This window comes from Oncorhynchus keta, chromosome 36 (assembly GCF_023373465.1).
Source record: "Oncorhynchus keta strain PuntledgeMale-10-30-2019 chromosome 36, Oket_V2, whole genome shotgun sequence".
NCBI lineage: Eukaryota > Metazoa > Chordata > Actinopteri > Salmoniformes > Salmonidae > Oncorhynchus > Oncorhynchus keta.
The window spans coordinates 23,791,929-23,812,411 of NC_068456.1; the positions used below are offsets into that span (position 1 = coordinate 23,791,929).

The 20,483-nt window shown below is 45.3% G+C and overlaps 2 protein-coding genes across 5 annotated transcripts in view; both read right to left on the reverse strand.

The window, feature by feature from the left end:
• Positions 1 to 923: 923 nt before the first annotated feature.
• On the reverse strand, positions 924 to 4,921 carry fbxo5 (F-box protein 5). The gene is made up of 5 exons (XM_035754564.2): positions 4,568 to 4,921; positions 3,168 to 3,845; positions 2,193 to 2,283; positions 1,736 to 1,933; positions 924 to 1,544 (listed from the first exon to the last, which is right to left on the reverse strand). The coding sequence occupies exons 2-5, from the start codon at positions 3,809 to 3,811 to the stop codon at positions 1,287 to 1,289; spliced, it is 1,191 nt and encodes a 396-aa protein (XP_035610457.1). The 5' UTR covers positions 3,812 to 3,845; positions 4,568 to 4,921; the 3' UTR covers positions 924 to 1,286.
• A 147-nt stretch (positions 4,922 to 5,068) lies between these two features.
• mtrf1l (mitochondrial translational release factor 1-like) overlaps positions 5,069 to 20,483 on the reverse strand; it is a 59,202-nt gene continuing 43,787 nt past the window's right edge. The window contains exons 1-8 of one of the 4 annotated variants that reach the window (XM_052498689.1): positions 9,420 to 9,682; positions 9,160 to 9,309; positions 8,663 to 8,742; positions 8,324 to 8,507; positions 8,041 to 8,204; positions 7,786 to 7,903; positions 7,535 to 7,671; positions 5,069 to 5,536 (exon numbers count right to left, since the gene is read on the reverse strand). In XM_052498689.1, coding sequence (XP_052354649.1) covers positions 5,327 to 5,536; positions 7,535 to 7,671; positions 7,786 to 7,903; positions 8,041 to 8,204; positions 8,324 to 8,507; positions 8,663 to 8,742; positions 9,160 to 9,178 — 912 coding nt within the window. In that variant the 5' untranslated portion in view covers positions 9,179 to 9,309; positions 9,420 to 9,682 and the 3' untranslated portion in view covers positions 5,069 to 5,326. The other 3 variants (XM_035754561.2, XM_035754563.2, XM_052498690.1) reach the window with 3 other exon arrangements.

The following is a 20,483-nucleotide window of genomic DNA, read 5'->3' on the forward strand; positions in this document are numbered from 1 at the left end:
TAATTGTTTTTGAGGTGAATCAGCCTTTTCTCTGCATATAAAAATTTGGGCAGAAAATGTATCATGGATCTCATGAGTTGTTTTTAGACAGGTATGATTTGGCTCCACTCTGTACAGCCAACAAGTTGCACCTCATTCCAAACCATTAGAATGAGTCTGTTGTCAGTCAGATATAGCACATTATCAAACCCTTAGAGTAATTTACTGAGCCAGCTACCCTGAGCAATGTACTGATTATATTTTCATTGACAAATTATGACCATGAAGAGTGTGAATGACTGGTGTCCAGCCTTCAACTCCTTAAGGTTAACAATGCATCTTTCCAGGTAATGAGGATTTTAGCACAGCATAGGAACCCCTGTGCAGTATGTGAGAGAAGTACAGGGAGAGAGCCATAGTTGAGGTTAACCATTTGCAGCTTGGTAGAAATTCATTTGGAATTACAATGTAATGCCTTTTTATTAATTAATTGGCATCATTACTCCTTTATACAGAGGTGAGATGTTGAGGCCAAACAACTTTGTTAAAGTCACAAGATTTGACTGCCAATTCCATTGGAAAATACATTGCAGTATGGCACAAATGGATGAACGGCGTAGTTTCACCAGTTCACCAGCGCTTTTGAAGCTAGTGGCATTGTAACATGCTCCGCTTGCAACCTTTATTTAAGAAGCCAAGTCAGTTAATTTCAAATTCTTATTTACAATGACAGCCTACCCCAGACGATGCTGGGCCAATTACACGTCACCTTGTGGGACTCCCCATCACAGCCGGTTATGATACAGCCTGGAATCTAACCAGGGTCTGTAGCCTCTAGCACAGATGCAGGTCCTTAGACCAATGCGCCACTCTGGGCTTGATTACATTTGAAACTAAGTTTCCTGGTGGTATGTAGCTTTGAAAAATACACTTGGAGAAAAAAATCCCCAAAGATATTTTATTTCAACAATATAAATATTTACATCTCACATTTAAAAAAATATATTTACATACAGATATTCCAGTAAGAAATATTAAATTAATGTACAATTCAGGTAAAATGATATTTTTTGGCTTCCAGTAAGATTGTCGCTTTCTGACGACTAATGCCGGACAACTGACATCACGGGATTGTCACAGAATACAGTGTGTTCTAACACAGAGTATTCCAATAGCCCGAGATCCTTTTGGCCTGAGAGGGGGCAGTGTGTTAAAAGGTCCATGACTAAAACTAATAAATAAGATTTGAAATGTTGTTGGTTTTAAAAAGGTTAATGATTGAGTCTTCATCCAGGGCTGCATTGATCTCACAGGCGTCTGACGTTCCTCTTGCTGCGAGCACTGCCGATGAGGATAGGGTTAGCCCTGGAGCTGCTAGGCCCCCGGGCCAGCCCTGTCTGGCAGACTGAGGAGCCATGAAAAGGGCCCTGGCACAGGGTGCAGAAGTCAAATCCACAGCTGAGGCGGGTACAGGTGGCCCTCATGGCGTCTGCATTGTGCTTGGCAGGAGAGCCGCAGCGTTTACAGGGTTTCAACGACTCGTGCTGCTTCAGCAAACTGGCAGCCTAGAGAACAAAACCAAAGTTAAAAAAGACTACAGAGCATATCTCACTCATTGTATCATTTGTAACATGAACATGTCAATGACTTTCTTGGAACTGATTGAAGGGTGACACCAACTCTCAATAAGTACACACACTGAGCACCATTATGTCCTCTGAACCGTTACAAGCAGAGTGGATAGCACAACCCTCACCTCTTGGTATTCTCTGAAGCGAGATTGCTGGGAGCAGTACAGCGTCTGTGCACCTTCTCTCTGGGAGCGCGTCCTATAGGTAGACTTCTGGATAGGGGTTGAAGCTACTCTCTGCATACAGGACATCACAACCCGGGACAGCGCCGCATCTCGCGTCAAAGAGCCCACATTCTCCAGTCCTGCAGAGGTTCTTGTGTCCTACAACAAAAATGGACATTGTCATTTATCAAACAATATTCATACAGTGGATTACCCTATGGTTAGGTAATTAACATTGAAGTACTGGAAGGGGCCCCTGTAAATGAATCCAGATAAAGAACATATCAGCATAAGGGATTAGCAAAGTTGGGAGCCGCTGCAAGCTAAAAAACAAACCATCAATGTGGTTCAGAACTATTGCCACCCGATAAAGGGTATACAATGACTATAGGAACCCCAGTTAAATGTAAGGGCTTACCCTGAGTCGCTCTTTAGCCTGGTCGCATCTACAGAGTGCAGACTTGTTTTGGCAGATTACTTTTCTCCAGGTCTTGCTCACTTTTCTACAGCTGTGAAGAAAACAAAACCACCATGAATGAACAGCGGTGTAAAGTACTTAAGTTAAAAACACCTGAAAGTACTAGTTAAGTAGTTTTATTTTTTACATTTACTTAACTACATTCCCAAAGAAATGTACTTTCTACTCCATACATTTTCCATGACACCCAAAAGTATGCATTACATTTTGAATGCTTAGCAAGGTAGGAAAATGGTTCGATTCACTTCTATCAAGAGAACGTTTAATATATATTTAAATTATTTTTATTTTATTTATTTAACTCGGCAAGCCAGTTAAGAACAAATTCTTATTTTCAATGACGGCCTAGGAACAGTGTAACTGCCTTGTTCAGGGGGAGAACAACAGATTTCTCCCCTTGTCAGCTCAGGGATTCGATCTTGCAACCGTTCGATTACTAGTACAACAATAATCACTAGGCTACCTGCCGTCCCACATCCCTGGTCACCCCTACTGCCCCTGATCTGGCGAACTCACTGAACACATGCTTCGTTTGTAAATCATGCCTGAGTGTTGGATTGAGCACTTGGCTGTCCGTAACTTAAATAAGAAAATGGACCAGTCTGGTTTGCCTAACATAAGGAATTTGAAATGATTTACACTATTACTTTTGATACTTAAGCACATTTGAGCAATTACATTTACTTTTGATACTTAAGTATATTTAAAACAAAATACTTTGACCTACTCAAATAGGATTTTACTGGGCGACTCACTTCTACTTGAGCAATTTTCTATTAAGGCAACGTTATTACTTAAGTATGACATTTGAATACTTTTCAAACCACTGTCAATGAATACACAAGAGTATAAAGGCATTTCCCAGTTGAAAAACCTCTACAACTGTCATAGGACCAGTAAAGATCACACGTTTACCTTATCAAGTCTACATCTCCTAGCAGAAGCAGGATCCTTGTGAGGATGTGCTTCATGTCCCTCTCTAGCAGTGCTTTTAAAACGTCCATACATTCAAGGCCCAAGTGCCCACCAATAACCCTTTCAAGGCCAGAGTCCTCTGCTAGCCTGCTAATGACAGACCAGTCATAGCTTTGGGTCCTCTTGAAACTGTTGGCGAGTTCTTGGCATACAGCGTGTTGAAACTTCAGTATGGGGAGTTTTGAGGCAGTATGCTTAGCCTTGTTGTGATAATCAGCAACTGGAGTACTTGGGGAGAATATATGCTGTCCTGGAGACTTCTCTAGTTCCTTTATGTTATCAAAGTCCTCTATCTGGCTGTTCTGTAAAGACAGGAAACCGCTGTCCTCGAATGCTTCACAGCCTAGGTTCACCCCGTCAAGGTCCACATTATGTTGGTTATTCTCCTTATTGTGAACACCTTTCACATCATCCTCGAGGCAAAAGTTTGCAGCTGTGGTGACACATGGTGAGAGCTGTGATTTGGCTACTACTTGGGCGCATTCCTTTAGTGGTGAGGTTCTCAGGCCAGACTCCTTGTATGTGACATGTTTCTCCATGTCGCATGGAAATCGGGGTTCCTCGTAGTTGGACGGATATTTCATTTTTTTAATGACTGATTGTGTTCAAATTGTAACCCTGAGGTAGAGAAGATAAAAAGTTGCATTAGCCAGTTTCATCTCAATCAAAACGCGCCAAACTGGATAGCTAGTCAGAACTACAACACGTTGTGCATCAAACCAGTGGATTGCCCACTTATAGAGTTTGTTATATTCTCTAAAATGTAACATTAGCTAGATATTGTTTGGTTGATCAAAAAGTATAAAGACAACGTAGAACTGCAATCTCTCCAAAGGGCGCACTCCTAGTTCCCCCCAATTTAGCTTGTAACATAGCTAGCTAACTGGCTAGACAATTGAGTAAAATACTGTAGTTAACTACGAAAAGACCATCGTTAACGCTAGTCGTTTGCAGCATCAGATCTTTCCAGTAACGTTAACCTTCGTTATATTAAAGATAATGTTGACTGTGGTTATTATATTAATAGGATAGCCAAGGCTAGCTAACCTCTAATTTTACGCGCGTACGTTTAGCGCTTAAAAACGAAACTGTAATATTGATATTAACGTCATTGCAAAATGTATAGCTACAAAGCAGTTTAACTACCGGACGTTAAATTAATATTAAACTTCATAGCTAGGTAGCTAAGCCAGATAGTTATGGCTAGTCAAATTGGTTATCATTTACTAACGTTGCAAACTAACCAGCCTGCATCAAATTAAATACGACATATCATAGCTGAACACAAGTTAACTAGCTATAATAGAAAACTTGAGGTAACGTAACAAAATGTTTCATACCTGTAACTTTAATGACTTCTTGATTCCCACCTATTTCTGCTGTTAAACTTTTGCTAACGACATTAGCTCGCTAAGCGGGGTTTCACGAACTTGAGAACTACTTGAATGAAGACAATATGAAAATGCGCCTGTTTCCTAGCTACACATTTGAAATCCGTGTCCAAAAGGCGCACACCAATGAGGACCAAGCACGGCAGTTACCTTTAAACCGGGAAACAAATGGGAGTAGAGAAAAGCGCACGCTGACGTTATACGTCAGAGCGCAATAGACCGCTGCATTTTCCCCCCAGTATTTCAAACAATACCATTTTTTATTTTCAGTTTAAAAACCTTTCTTGGAAAATACAGTAGAAAATATGTCGAGGTGTACGCGACTCGTTTAAATATTGGTGCAATGATTTTTTTTCTTATTCTTTTACAAATGTGTTTGAAATATGGGAAAAGAAAAGAGCAGTCAACACAGCATGAATAAAGTAATAGGCAGTCACTGACAAATACCTGTCATGTCATACACAAATATAATTAATTGGGCAATACTTTGTCTCTGCTGGGGGGAGGGGGTACTGAAGTATTTTGAAGTTTTACTGCTAAAAGAGAAAAAAGCAGTTTGAGAACTGGCAGTTCACACCCATGGGCGGAGTGTGTAAAGTGGGCTCTTAAACTAAAACCATGAAGGCAAACAAGCAAACAAACACACTGATCTTGCAAAAGACAACATGCATAGCTTCATAGATTTAATGTAAACTACCACATAGACTATTATTGATCAGAGTTATTTTCTCCAAGAATGTCCATGAGAATCTCCTGATTAGAGAACTCCTCTAGTGCCAAATTCATTTCCTCCAGAAGCTCTTCACCCACAAGAAACTCCCTGACATCATGCACTGTTTTCAAAATCCGATGATCTGTGATTCGGTCCTGGGGAAAGTTGTAGGTCCTGATTTTCTCAGATCTACCTTTGGTACCAATCTAAAAAAAGGATAGATTAAACATAGTCAATAAAGAAAATGTGCTATACAGACCAACACTTAGTGTAAAAGCTTTGTAGCCAACAGACAGCCGGCAACTATTTGAGTTCCCACTCCCCCAAGCCCATCTCAGCTTCCACTTTCAAGGCAGTAAATCTTCCAACAGACAACTTTCTCCCCTATGTCAGTCATGTCGATTCTATCATTGCAAACCATATGAACTTTTGCCCATTGCTGTCCATTGTCCTTCTACAACACTGTCTTTTTGAGAGTTCAAGTCTAGGTTTTGTAAATTACTTTGTAGTAAACATACAGTGCATTTGGAAAGTATTCATACCCCTTGACTTTTTCCACATTTTGTTACATTACAGCCTTATTCTAAAATGTATTAAATTATTTCACCCCTCAATCTACACACAATACCAGATAATGACAAAGCAAAAACAGTTTAGAAATGTTTGCTAATTAATAAAAAATAAAAAACTATCACATTTACATAAGTATTCAGATCCTTTACTCAGTACGTTTATGAAGTACCTTCGGCAGCGATTATAGCCTTGAGTCTTAGGCATGACGCCACAAGCTTGGCAAAGCTGTATTTGGGGAGTTTTTCCCCATTCTTCTTTGCAGATCCTCTCAAGCTGTCAGGTTGGATGGGGATCGTCGCTGCACAGCTATTTTCAGGTTTCTCCAGAGATGTTCGATCGGGTTCAAGTCCGTGCTCTGGCTGGGCCACTCAAGGACATTCAGAGACTTGTCCCAAAGAAACTCCTGCATTGTCTTGGCAGTGTGCTTAGGGTTGCTGTCCTGTTGGAAGGTGAACCTTTGCCCCAGTCTGAGATCCTGCGTGCTCTGGAGCCGGTTTTCATCAAGGATCTCTCTGTACTTCACGCTGTTCATCCTTCCCTCGATCCTGACTAGTCTCCCCGTCCCTGCCACTGAAAAACATCCCCAGAGCCTGATGCTGACACCACGCTCCACCATAGGGACGGTGCCAGGTTTCCTCCAGATGTGACGCTTGGCATTCAGGCCAAAGAGTTAAATCTTGGTTTCAACAGACCAGAGAATCTTGTTTTTCATTGTCTGAAAGTCTTTAGGTACCTTTTGGCAAACTCCAAGCGGACTGTCATGTGCCTTTTACTGAGGAGTGGCTTCTGTCTGGCCAGTCTACCATAAAGGCCTGATTGGAGGAGTGCTGCAGAGATGGTTGTCTTTCTGGAAGTTTCTTATATCCCCACAGAGGAACTTTGACTGAGCTCCAGAGTTACCATTGGGTTCTTGGTCACCTCCCTGGCCAAGGCCCTTCTCCCCTGATTGCTCAGTTTGGCCAGGCAGCCAGCTCAAGGAAGAGTGTTGGTGGTTCCAAACTTCTTCCATTCAAGAATGTTGGAGGCCACTGTGGTCTTGAGGACCTTCAATGCTGCAGAAATGTTTTGGTACCCTTCCCCAGATCTGTGTCTCGACACAATCCTGTCACAGAGTTCTACGGACAATTCCTTCAACCTCATGGTTTGGTTTTTGCTCTGACATGTATTGTCAACTGTGGGACCTTATAGACAGGTGTGTGCCTTTCCAAATCATGTCCAATCAATTGAATTTACCACAGGTGGACTCCAATCAAGTTGTAGAAACATCTCAAGGATGATCAATGGAAACACTATGCACCTGAGCTCAATTTCAAGTCACATAGCAAAGGGTCTGAATACTTATGTAAATAAGGTATTACAGTTTTTTTTTTTATATACATTTGCAAAAAATAAAAAATACAACTTGTCACTTTGTCATTATGGGGTATTGTGTGTAGATTGATGAGGAAATGTTTTTATTTAATCCATTTTAGAATAAGGCTTTAACGTAACAAGATGTGGAAAATGTCAAGGGAGCTGAATATCTTCCAAATGCACTGTATGTAAAACTTTGAACTGGATTTTGATATCCATTCCTTATATAACAATTTTAACCAGGAACAATCTTGTATATGTGCAGTTCAGATTCGTACCTGGACTTTCCGTGCAGTATATCGCTTACTGGTCTCTTCTTCCAGCCTCATACTATAGAGTTTGGCACGTAAAACCTTCATGGCCTTCTCCTTATTTTTCAGCTGGGATCTTTCCTGCTGGCATTCTGATACCACACCTATGACCCCAAAACAGAGATAAAACGCCATTGGTTTCAAATCAAATCTATATAAGAATAGGAGTTTCATACTCCACTGTCTGATCCTTGCAAAATTGTATTGGCTGAGATTACCTGTCGGTAGATGAACTATTCGCACTGCGCTGTCTGTGGTGTTGACATGCTGGCCCCCGGCTCCACTCGCCCTCTTGGTTTCAATCCTCAAGTCCTTCGCATTAATTGTGAAAGTGATCTGAAAAAGAAATAATGAATTGAGCAATTAGCAAAATAAGTCTGTACTTAATCTTTGGTAACAGTGGTAATGTTACCAAAGAAAGAAGGTAAGTACAAGGTAAGTACAAGGGCCAAATGCTTCAGGGAAGGTCTCACCTCTGTAGGCTGGGGTAGCACTGCCACGGTCATGGTGCTGGTGTGCATTCGGCCCTGTTTCTCAGTCTTAGGGACTCTCTGCACGCGATGCACACCTGCCTCAAACTTCATCCTCTTGTAGCTCTTAGGACCACTGACACTGGCTGATGCATGACGTAACCCACCTGCAGACAGTTGACATTCACACACACAAAGTTACCATTCATAAAATGGAGTCAGTTGAAGTTTGGGTAAACACTAGCAACAGGAATGATTTGACAACAAACCTGTTAATGTGACTGACCTATTTCACTTTTCATGTACTCCAGGATGTCAAACCCCCAGCCCTGGTGTGCTGCAAAGCTCTGGTACATGTCAAAGACCTCTGCAGTGAAGAGCATGGCCTCCTGACCTCCGACCCCTGCGGTGACCTCCAGGACCAGGTCACTCATGTCTGACTCCTCCTCAGGGATCAACAGGGACAGGATCTGAAGGAATGTAGAAGAATCAGACATGACAGTTTAGTAATTTTCTCAAACTATGTTTTCCATACTGATTCGATTTCCTTTCGCCATCCTAAACGTGCTTTAATCAGTGTCATCTTATTCCGACTGTAGGGGGAACTTAAAATGCAGGTGTGTACCTTTTGTCTAACATCTTTAATGGCTTTCTGACAAGCCTCCCTCTCAAGGACTGCCAGGTCACGCATGTCTGGGTCGTCATCTTAGAAAGGAAAAACAATGTTTCTTATTTCACTGAATTTACTATCAGTGAAAGATCCATTTATACCGAACAGAAATATAAATGCAAAATGTAAAGTGTTGGTCCCATGTTTCAATACGCACAAAAAGCTTATTTCTCTCACATTTCACACATTTGTTAACATCCCTGTTAGTTAGTTAACATTCTTTGCCAAGATAATCCATCTACCTGACAGGTGTGGCATATCAAGAAGCTGATTAAACAGCATGATCATTACACAGGTGCTGGGGACAACAAAAGGCCACTAAAATTTGCAGTTTTGTCACACAACACAATGCCACAGATGTCACAGGTTTTGAGGGAGCGTGCAATTGGTATACTGACAGGACGAATGTCCAATAGAACTGTTGACAGAGAATTTCATTTGAACTTTTCTACCATAAGCCACCACCGTCATTTTAGAGAATTTGGCAGCCGGCTTCACCACAGCAGACCACGTATACCCGCCCCAGCCCAGGGCCTCCACATCAGGCTTCTTCACCTTCGGGATCGTCTGAGAACAGCCACACGGACAGCTGATGACACAAACTGTCAGAAAAAGTCACAGGGAAACTCATCTGAGTGCTCATCGTCCTCACTTGGGTCTCGACCTGACTGCAGTTCGGTGTCGTAACCGAATTCAGTGGGCAAATGCTCACCTTCGATGGCCACTGACACACTGGAGAAGTGCTCTTCACGGATGACTTCGGTTTCAACTGTCCCGGGCAGATGGCAGACAGTGTGTATGGTGTCGTGTTGGCGAGCGGTTTGCTGATGTCAACATTGTTAAGACTGCCCCATAGTGGCTTTGGAATGGGCAGGCATACGCTACGGACAACGAAGACCACATTTTATTGAGGGCAATTTGAATGTACAGAGATACCATGACAAGATCCTGAGGCCCATTGTCGAGCCATTCATCCGCCGCCATCACCTCATGGTTCAGGATGATATTGCACAGCCCCATGTCACAAGGATCTATACACAATTCCTGGAAGCTGAAAATGTCCCAGTTCATCCATGGCCTGCATACTCAAGAGACATGTCACCCATCAAGCATGTTTGGGATACTCTGAATCGACGTGTATGGCAGCATGTTCAAATTCCCGCCAATATCCAGCGACTTTGCACAGCCATTGAAGAGGAGTGGGATGACATTCCACAGGCCACAATCAACAGTCAGATCAACTCTATTCGAAGGTGTCGTCACGCTGCATGAGGCAAATGGTGGTCACACCAGATACTGACTGGTTTTCTGATCCATGCCCTGACCTTTAAAAAAAAGGTATCTGTGACCAACATATGCATATCTGTATTCCCAGTCATGGGGGATTGGCCACCCCACATAGCCTGGTTCCTCTCTAGGTTTCTTCCTAGGTTTTGGCCTTTCTAGGGAGTTTTTCCTAGCCACCGTGCTTCTACACCTGCATTGCTTGCTGTTTGGGGTTTTAGGCTGGGTTTCTGTACAGCACTTTGAGATATCAGCTGATGTACGAAGGGCTATATAAATACATTTGATTTGATGTGAAATCCATAGATTTGGGCCTAATACATTTTTTTCAATTGACTGATTTCAAATATGAACTGTAAATCTTAGAAATTGTTGCATTTATATTTTTGTTCATTGGTAGATACAAGATGCATACATTATACACAGTCACCTGATGTAGGAACAGGTACCGTTTGTTACAATGTCAAACTCACAAGCTGCTGATACCTATTGGCCATGAGATGCCCTTCTGTTGATAGAACATCACACATTAGGTGTGGCCTCACCTTTCAGTAATGTTTCAGTTTCAGCAAATTCCTGCTGTTTTGTCTGAAGCTCTCTAGTGTACTGGATTAGTGGGGCTAGTACAGAAACTCTTGTTCTCTTCACTCTCAATTCCTCTTCACCGTCCTGCTGTCCCTCTGTCATGTTGACAACTGTCAGACTATCTCTGTACTCTGTCTCCATCTTCTTGATGTAATCCTGTAGTGATCTTCTGGCAAAGATCTCGTCCACTGACAGTAACTTTGTAATCATCAATGGCCGAGTTGCATGCATAGCTCTACTATTTGGGCAAAGCTTTTGGGACGAATTTTGACATCTACCGCATAGAACCGCTCCGTAATCTCTTTGTCTTTGGGACATGACAGTAGACCCCCTCTGGTAAAAGGACATCCAGGACCGAACACACACGTTCCCTACGTGCATTTTGACAGCTTGAGTAAAAGCCATACTAAACAATGGTTCGCATAAAAGGCTCAATACAACAGTGGAACAATATTACTCTTTATAATTTGTTGATTTGTTTAGCATGTTATCTAGTTAGCTAGCTGATTTGTTTTGTACTACACAACGACAGCTAATTGAAGTGATATGACGTTCTGAAGGGTTTTGGATAGTGTGTACAGTTGTATCGACCATAACGACTATTTTCCATAAATCATTTTTTTCTGGATGTTCATTTATCGTAGCTAGCTAACCATCACCAAAGCCAGAGAAGTTCTTTGAGAGGTGCAGCTCAAGGGCGCTGACATGTTAGTTTTTGCACATAGGTAGTTGCGCACTATTTCGATTCTCATATACCGTAAGTATGGAAATAAACACGTAAATTACCGTAAGTAAACAAATACACGTAGCCAAAACATTAAGATGTATTTGTAGTAGTAGCTACAGTATATAATAAACCGGATAGTTTGGCTCCTGGTGCTGATTTGCAAAAAAATATATATTTATTTACTGATAATTACCTTAGTAACCCGTTTATAATAGCAATAAGGCACATTGAGGGTTTGTGGTATATGGCCAATATACAACGGCTAAGGATTGTATCCGCGTTGAGTCTGCTTTGAGTCGTACATAAGAACAGCCCTTAGCCTTGGTATACTGGCCATAAACCACAGCCTCTCGTGCCTTATTCCCTAAGTATCGCATTGTGTAAAAATAACAATGTTGTATAAAACTTCACCAAAGCATTCAAATGTCAAAACATGAATGGGTCACTGCACGGGACTGTCGTAATGACCACTTTGACTGTTGTGTTTACTGTTTATGGAAACAACCCAGGGAACAACCATCCCATGTTCCACCAGCAGATGGGAGGCAACATCCATCCAACTTTGCAGTTCACTGAATAGTCAATTTACAGATTGTGTAATGTGTAACTAACTACCAATGATATATATGTAACTACCCACTATATATGTAACTAAAAACTGGTTGAATCAACGTTGTTTCCACGTAATTTCAACCCCCCAAATATATGTGATGAGGTTGAATCAACATGGAAAACTGATTATATATGTATTATATATCTTCACCCAACTTTTACAAAACTAGACGTTGAACAGTGGGTAGACGTCTGTGCCCAGTGGGTAGAAACTAGACGTCTGTGCCCAGTGGGTAGAAATGGGGTAATGGTTTCATTACAGTACTGTATGTGTATGATGTTGGTAGGTTATTGCTTGCAGCTGTGCACCATCATACGATTGATTGGCAGCTCATAAAGCAAATCTAGTTCAAGAAGAGTATTGCCAAATTTGGTATTCCTTGGAATTTGCCTTGGGCAGAATAAAACATATTATATTTAACCAGATTTGGCTGTTGTTCAGCACTTTTGGTTCCTTGGAAAATGAGGATTTCCCAGCTGTGATTCACATTTTCTTTGCCCATAAGATAGATAGGATGGAATGCAAGGAACACACACAGTTTCCAGTAGTAATCAGGTTGAGATTTTTACTACTTGATGTTGGTAGTAAATAAGTAGTCACAACACTACAACCAGACTACACCAGCTTTTCGCAACTGCAGAAGAAGACAAAACAGGAAGTAGTTGGTTGTTGTTAGCTAGCTACTGTTTTTGACCATCCTGAATGTAATCATCTTCCATCCTTCGTCTGCCTGTCTTTCATGGCCCTTATGCTCAAATCAATCTTTAAATGCTTGTTTGATTTGATTTAGTCCTATTGATTTGATTTAGTCCTTTAACTTTGAGTTTTGGTTGAGATGGAGATGTGAATCCAACACAAACATGTTTTATTTGAAGAAAACTGGAATTAAAGCCAGACTAAGTCACTGGCACAGAAGGAACTATCCAAGCAGAAAATGCATCTCCTTCAAATGTTGATATTTGGTTGCGTTCACAACGAAACACAATTAAATAAACCAGAGCTTGAAATCCTAGGGCTATTGTATTGTCTCTTTTTAGTTTACTTCTGTGTTGAATTGAAGCAATAGCTGTTGATGACTTTATAAATGCTATGTAGGCCTAAATAACATCATTGATGATTGATAAAGTACAGTCACATTTCATTTGCTCTGTTAAACCTACCCTTTGGAATGACTTCGATAGCAGCTGTGAATCTATATTTAGTTTTTAAGTGGAGATCTCTCAACAATCATTCTCATGATAGCACATTGATAATAGTCAGTGACAAGTATCATATCTAAGCTGGGCTTGTTTAAAATGCTGGATAGGAGACCAAAATAATAGCTTTAGATCAATTATCCATTAAGAAATTCTCTAAAATGACTTTGGAGGCAGCTTATGGTAGAGAAATGAACATTAAATTATCTGGCAACAGCTCTGGTGGACATTCCTGCAGTCAGCATGGCAAGTGCACGTTCCCTCAAAAACTTGAGGTATCTGTGGCATTGTGTTGTGAGGACAAAACTGCACATTTTAGAGTGGCCTTTAATTGCCCCCAGCACAAGATGCACCTGTGTAATGATCATGCTGTTTAATCAGCTTCTTGATATGCCACACCTGTCAGGTGGATGGATTATTTTTGCAAAGGATAAATGCCCCCTAGAAGGCATGTAAACAAATGTATGCACAAAATGAGAGAGAAATAAGCTTTTTGTACGTATGGAACATTTCTGGGATCTTTTATTTCAGCTCATGAAACATGGGACTAACACTTTACATGTTGCATTTTATTTTTGTTCAGTATATTTTATACAAGGTTTGTCTATGTTGGTTACCATGATGACATAATCCTGTGGTTGAAATATCACTCTCAAAACAATCATTTTGATGACTTTTCCAAATCCAGTGTATATTCCACGTGGATTCCATGTCACAATACGTTGACATTGCGTTGAAAGAATGTTGATTTAACCAGTTTGTGCCCAGTGGGGTCGATTCCCTGTGAGGGATACAAGCCCAAAGTGACAATTATAGGGTTTAGCCTTGGTGCCGCTGCCAATATAGTGAAATCACTATCTCTTGATCAAAAGTAACTACAAAAATCCCCCCAAAGACACAATGACCACCCCTGTAGATGTGGAAATTAACTTGGTTTACTTTGTGCTGGATCAATGGGTCGCTTCAAAGAGTAGACAGTGTTATCACAAGAAAGATCAGACAATCAGACACACTGGTTTAAATCATCTTTCACAATCTACCCCCCAGTTTGCTAAAATTCTCAATACAAGACTCGGGTGATCCTATGGATGAATAACTTCTGGCTGCAGGACTTCCATCAGACTTTTTGGGCAGGCTGCCCCATATGATTCCTAAAAAAAAGGTTAATCTCCTGCAAAGTTATGCTTCGTGCTAATTATTTAAGGGAATTAGAAGGATTTTCTTGATATGGGTCAGGCCAGCGACTGTGCTGTGTCACCATAGATTACAGGACCTGGGGGGCTGTCAGGGGTGTATTACACTTGTAATATTCTAAGGGGGATTTTCAGTCGGAGGTGAGGGAGTTAGACAAAGGAAGCAGAGAGCTGCAAAACAAGACAAGTACTGTTTTAAATGTGTATTTCAAACAAAGAGTGACTTGTTGAATGAGGTCAGGATTGTGGTATACATATTAGGAAATTCCCCACCCCTCCTCGTCAGACTTCACCCCTCCGCTAGTCATGTCTCACCATGCACTAGTTAAACGTCACTACTCCCCTTCAACGCTTACCCCTGATTTGCTCAGGTGTCACCCCTCCGCCTCACCTCTCTCACCCATGCATCAGTCACATCTCATCTAATAGGGTGAGGGTTGAGGAGGAAGGGTGATGCTTGACTAATGCAGGGTTGAGACATGACTAGGGGAGGTATCAGTTCTGAGAAGGAAGGGTTACGATCTGACTTCTGAGGAGGAAGCTCTGATGATGGAGGAAGGTCTTACTGACATGGAGGGAGTTCCTAATATGTATTCCGTTCTTGGGTGACTCCTCATCCAATTCTCTCTCGTTAGAATTTTATGTGAATGGAAAAAAATATTTTCTATTTTAGTCAGAAGTTATCAAAGAAATGGGATTTACTTGCAATCCACAATAAATATAATATCAAATAAGAGGAATTCACAAGTGCTTTTACATTCTTGTCAGAATGTTTAATATGAGGTAAGGTAGTTAAACAATTCCACAAAGGCCTACTCAAACAAAACAATTCATGTTGCCTTGATGTAGGAGAAGAGGGATTTTCACATCGCCTCAGTAGAAAGTAAAAACTGTCAGTCATATCAAACAACACTCGTTCTCTCCTCTGGGGTTCCTGGATGAGATTGCATGACCTTTCCCTGCCAGAGTTCCCCCCGTGCTTGGTTGAACATTACAGTGCATTTGGGAAAGTATTCAGACCCCTTGACTTTTTCCACATTTTGTTACGTTACAGCCTTATTCTAAAATGGATTAAATACATCAATCTACACATAATACCCCATAATGACAACGCGAAACAGTTTATTTTTTATTTTTTTGCAAATGTATTAAAAATAAAAAACGGTAAGTATAACATAAGTATTCAGACCCTTTGCAATGGGACTCGAAATTGAGCTCAGGTGCATCCTGTTTCCATTGATCATTCTTGAGATGTTTCTACAACTTGATTGGAGTCTACCTGTGGTCAATTCAATTGATTGGATATGATTTGGAAAGGCACACACCTGTCTATATAAGGTCTCACAGTTGACAGTGCATGTCAGAGTTGGCTGCACGGTCAAACTGAGCAATCGGGGATTAGGTCCTTGGTCAGGGAGCTGACAAACAAGCTGATGGTCACTCTGACAGAGCTCTAGAGTTCCTCTGTGGAGATGGGAGAACCTTCCAGAAGGACAACCATCTCTGCAGCACTCCACCAATCAGACCTTTATGGTAGAGTGCCCAGATGGAAGCCACTCTTCAATAAAAGGCACAGCCCGCTTGGAGTTTGCCAAAGACAGCTAACGGACAGCTGTCAGCCCTTGAGAAACAAGATTATCTGGTCTGATGAAACCAAGATTGAACTATTTGGTCTGAATGTCAAGCGTCACATCTGGAAGAAACCTGGCACCATCCCTACAATGAAACATGGGGGTGGCAGCATCATGCTGTTGGGATGTTTTTCAGAGGCGGGGACTGGGAAACTAGTCAGGATCGAGGGAAAGATGAATGGAGAAAAGTACAGAGAGATCATTGATGAAAACCTGCTCTTGAGCGCTCAGGGCCTCAGATTGGGGAAAAGGTTCACCTTCCAACAGGACAACAACCCCAAGCACACAGCCAAGAAAACGCAGGAGTGGATTTGAGATAAGTCTTCTGTAACGGATCTCCTCCTCTTCGTCTGAGGAGGAGTACGGATCGGACCAAAGCGCAGCGTGGTAAGTGTTCATGATGAATTTAATTAAAGAAAGCACTGACCACTGAATCAAACCAATAACGTGAATTTACCAAACGAAACAGTACCTTGTGGCCCAAACACTCACACGGAAACAAACACCCACAACTCAAAAGTGAAACCCAGGCTACCTAAGTATGATTCTCAATCAGAGACAACTAACGACACCTGCCTCTGATTGAGAACCATACTAGGCTGAACTCAAAACCCCAACATAGAAAAACAAACATACACTGCCCACCCCAACTCACACCTTGACCATACTAAATAAAGACAAAACAAAGGAAATAAAGGTCAGAACATGACAGATGCTCCCCACCCAACCTGATAGAACTTGAGAGTATCTGCATAGAAGAATGGGGGATTCTAGGCTGTAACCGCTGGCAAATGTGCTTCAACAAAGTACTGAGTAAAGGGTTCGAATACTTATGTAAATGGGATATTTCAGTATTATTATAAATATATATATATATATTTTTTTAGGGGTAGATTAGTTTCAATATGGCAGAAAGATTGTAGCTTCCATCAATGTAATTGTTTCCAATTGTAACGAGTTTCCTCCTCTTCTTCCGAAGAGGAGAGGCGAAACGGATCAGAGGACCAATACGCGGCGTGGTAATTTTCCATGGTACTTTTTAATGCTATCAGGTACACATGAACAAACTAACAAAACAAAAAATTTGAAAACTCAAATTACAGTCCTATCTGGTGCACACACAGAGACAGGAAACAATCACCCACAAACACACAGTGAAACCCAGGCCACCTAAGTATGATTCTCAATCAGAGACAACTAATGACACCTGCCTCTGATTGAGAACCATACTAGGCAGCTTATAGAAATTCCCAAAACCTAGACAAACAAATATAGACTACCCACCCAACTCACGCCCTGACCATACTAACTAAACACAAAACACAGAAAATAAAGGTCAGAACGTGACAGTACCCCCCAAAGGTGCGGACTCCGGCCGCAAAACCTTGACCTATAGGGGAGGGTCTGGGTGGGCGTCTGTCCGCGGTGGCGGTTCTGGCGCGGGACGCGGACCCCACTTCACCCTTGTCTTTGTCCGCCTTATTTTCCGCCTCCGTGGCTTCCGCCTCCGTGGCTTTCTCACCATGGCAACCCCTCTCAATGACCCCACTGGACAGAGGGGCAGCTCGGGACAGAGGGCAGAAGCTCTGGACAGAGGGACAGGGGCTCTGGACAGAGGGACAGGGGCTCTAGACAGAGGGACAGGGGCTCTGGCGCCTCTGGGCTGAGGGCTCTGGCGCCTCTGGGCTGAGGGCTCTGGCGCCTCTGGGCTGAGGGCTCTGGCGCCTCTAGGCTGAGGGGCTCTGGCGCCTCTAGGCTGAGGGCTCTGGCGCCTCTGGGCTGAGGGCTCCGGCAGCGGCGCCGGACAGGCGGGAGGCTCCGGCAGTGGCGCCGGACAGGCGGGACGCTCCGGCAGCGCGCCGGACAGGCGGGAGGCTCCGGCAGCGGCGCCGGACAGGCGGGACGCTCCGGCAGTGGCGCCGGACAGGCGGGGCGCTCCGGCAGCGGCGCCGGACAGGCGGGAGGCTCCAGCAGCGGCGCCGGACAGGCGGGACGCTCCGGCAGCGGCGCCGGACAGGCGGGACGCTCCGGCAGCGGCGCCGGACAGGCGGGAGGCTCCGGCAGCGGCGCCGGACAGGCGGGAGCACCTGCAGAGAGGAGACAGAGAGACAGCCTGGTGCGTGGAGCTGCTACAGGAGGCAGCGGCGCCGGACAGGCGGGAGGCTCCGGCAGCGCGCCGGACAGGCGGGAGGCTCCGGCAGCGGCGCCGGACAGAGCGGGAGGCTCCGGCAGCGGCGCCGGACAGGCGGGAGGCTCCGGCAGCGGCGCCGGACAGGCGGGAGGCTCCGGCAGCGGCGCCCGGACAGGCGGGAGGCTCCGGCAGCGGCGCCGGACAGGCGGGAGGCTCCCGGACAGGCGGGAGGCTCCGGCAGCGGCGCCGGACAGGCGGGAGGCTCTGGCAGCGGCGCCGGACAGGCGGGAGGCTCCGGCAGCGCGCCGGACAGGCGGGAGGCTCCGGCAGCGGCGCCGGACAGGCGGGACGCTCCGGCAGCGGCGCCGGACAGGCGGGAGCACCTGCAGGGAGGAGACTGAGAGACAGCCTGGTGCGTGGGGCTGCCACAGGAACTACCAGGCTGGGGAGACTTTCAGGAGGCTTGGTGTTAGGAGGAGCCTGAAAGACCGGGCTGTGGGGAGCACTGGAGCTCTGGTGCGCAACCTTGGCACCACTTCCCCAGGCTGGACAACTACTCGAGCCCGGACCCTCCAGAGTGCAGGCACAGGTTGAACCGGGCTGTGGGTAAGCACGGGAGATCTAGTGCTTACTACACGCACCTCTCCCCTAGGCTCCACTCCCACAGTTGCCCGGTACGAGCGGAGCGCAGGCAGAGGACGCACTGCACCCTCCCAGCGCCCGGAGACACAGCACGCAGAGCCGGCGCAGGATAACCTGGACCAAGACTGCGTACCGGCGACCAGACCCGCTGAGCAGGCACCATACGCCCTGGCTCAATGCCCAAACTCGCATGGCACTCTCGGGGGGCTGTCCTATAGCGCACCGGGCTATGGACACGCACTGGCGACACCGTGCGCTCAACCGCATAACACGGTGCCTGACCAGTAATGCGCTGCTTATCATAAGCACGAGGAGTGAGCTCAGGTCTGCTACCTGGCTTAGTATCACACCTCGTGTGCCCCCCCCAAAAAAAATTTTGGGGCTGCCTCTCGTACCTGTCGCACTGCCGTGCTGGCTCCTCATATTGCCGCCGCTCAGCTTTCGCTGCCTCCGTGGCTTTCCTAGCTGCCTCCACCTGTTCCCATGGAAGGCGATCCTTTCCCGCCAGGATCTCCTCCCAGGTGTAGCAACCCTTGCCGTCCAATACATCCTCCCATGTCCATTCCTCCTGTGATGCTGGCCGCTGTTGTTGCTGCTGCTGCTGTCGTCGCTGTCCTTTACCACGCCGCTTGGTCCGATTGTGGTGGGTGATTCTGTAACGAGTTTCCTCCTCTTCTTCCGAAGAGAGGAGGCGAAACGGATCAGAGGACCAATACGCGGCGTGGTAATTTTCCATGGTACTTTTTAATGCTATCAGGTACACATGAACAAACTAACAAAACAAAAAATGTGAAAACTCAAATTACAGTCCTATCTGGTGCACACACAGAGACAGGAAACAATCACCCACAAACACACAGTGAAACCCAGGCCACCTAAGTATGATTCTCAATCAGAGACAACTAATGACACCTGCCTCTGATTGAGAACCATACTAGGCCGAAACATAGAAATTCCCAAAACCTAGACAAACAAATATAGACTACCCACCCAACTCACGCCCTGACCATACTAACTAAACACAAAACACAGAAAATAAAGGTCAGAACGTGACAGTACCCCCCAAAGGTGCGGACTCCGGCCGCAAAACCTTGACCTATAGGGGAGGGTCTGGGTGGGCGTCTGTCCGCGGTGGCGGTTCTGGCGCGGGACGCGGACCCCACTTCACCCTTGTCTTTGTCCGCCTTATTTTCCGCCTCCGTGGCTTCCGCCTCCGTGGCTTTCTCACCATGGCAACCCCTCTCAATGACCCCACTGGACAGAGGGGCAGCTCGGGACAGAGGGGCAGAAGCTCTGGACAGAGGGACAGGGGCTCTGGACAGAGGGACAGGGGCTCTAGACAGAGGGACAGGGGCTCTGGCGCCTCTGGGCTGAGGGGCTCTGGCGCCTCTGGGCTGAGGGGCTCTGGCGCCTCTGGGCTGAGGGCTCTGGCGCCTCTAGGCTGAGGGCTCTGGCGCCTCTAGGCTGAGGGGCTCTGGCGCCTCTGGGCTGAGGGGCTCCGGCAGCGGCGCCGGACAGGCGGGAGGCTCCGGCAGTGGCGCCGGACAGGCGGGACGCTCCGGCAGCGGCGCCGGACAGGCGGGAGGCTCCGGCAGCGGCGCCGGACAGGCGGGACGCTCCGGCAGTGGCGCCGGACAGGCGGGACGCTCCGGCAGCGCGCCGGACAGGCGGGAGGCTCCAGCAGCGGCGCCGGACAGGCGGGAGCGCTCCGGCAGCGGCGCCGGACAGGCGGGACGCTCCGGCAGCGGCGCCGGACAGGCGGGAGGCTCCGGCA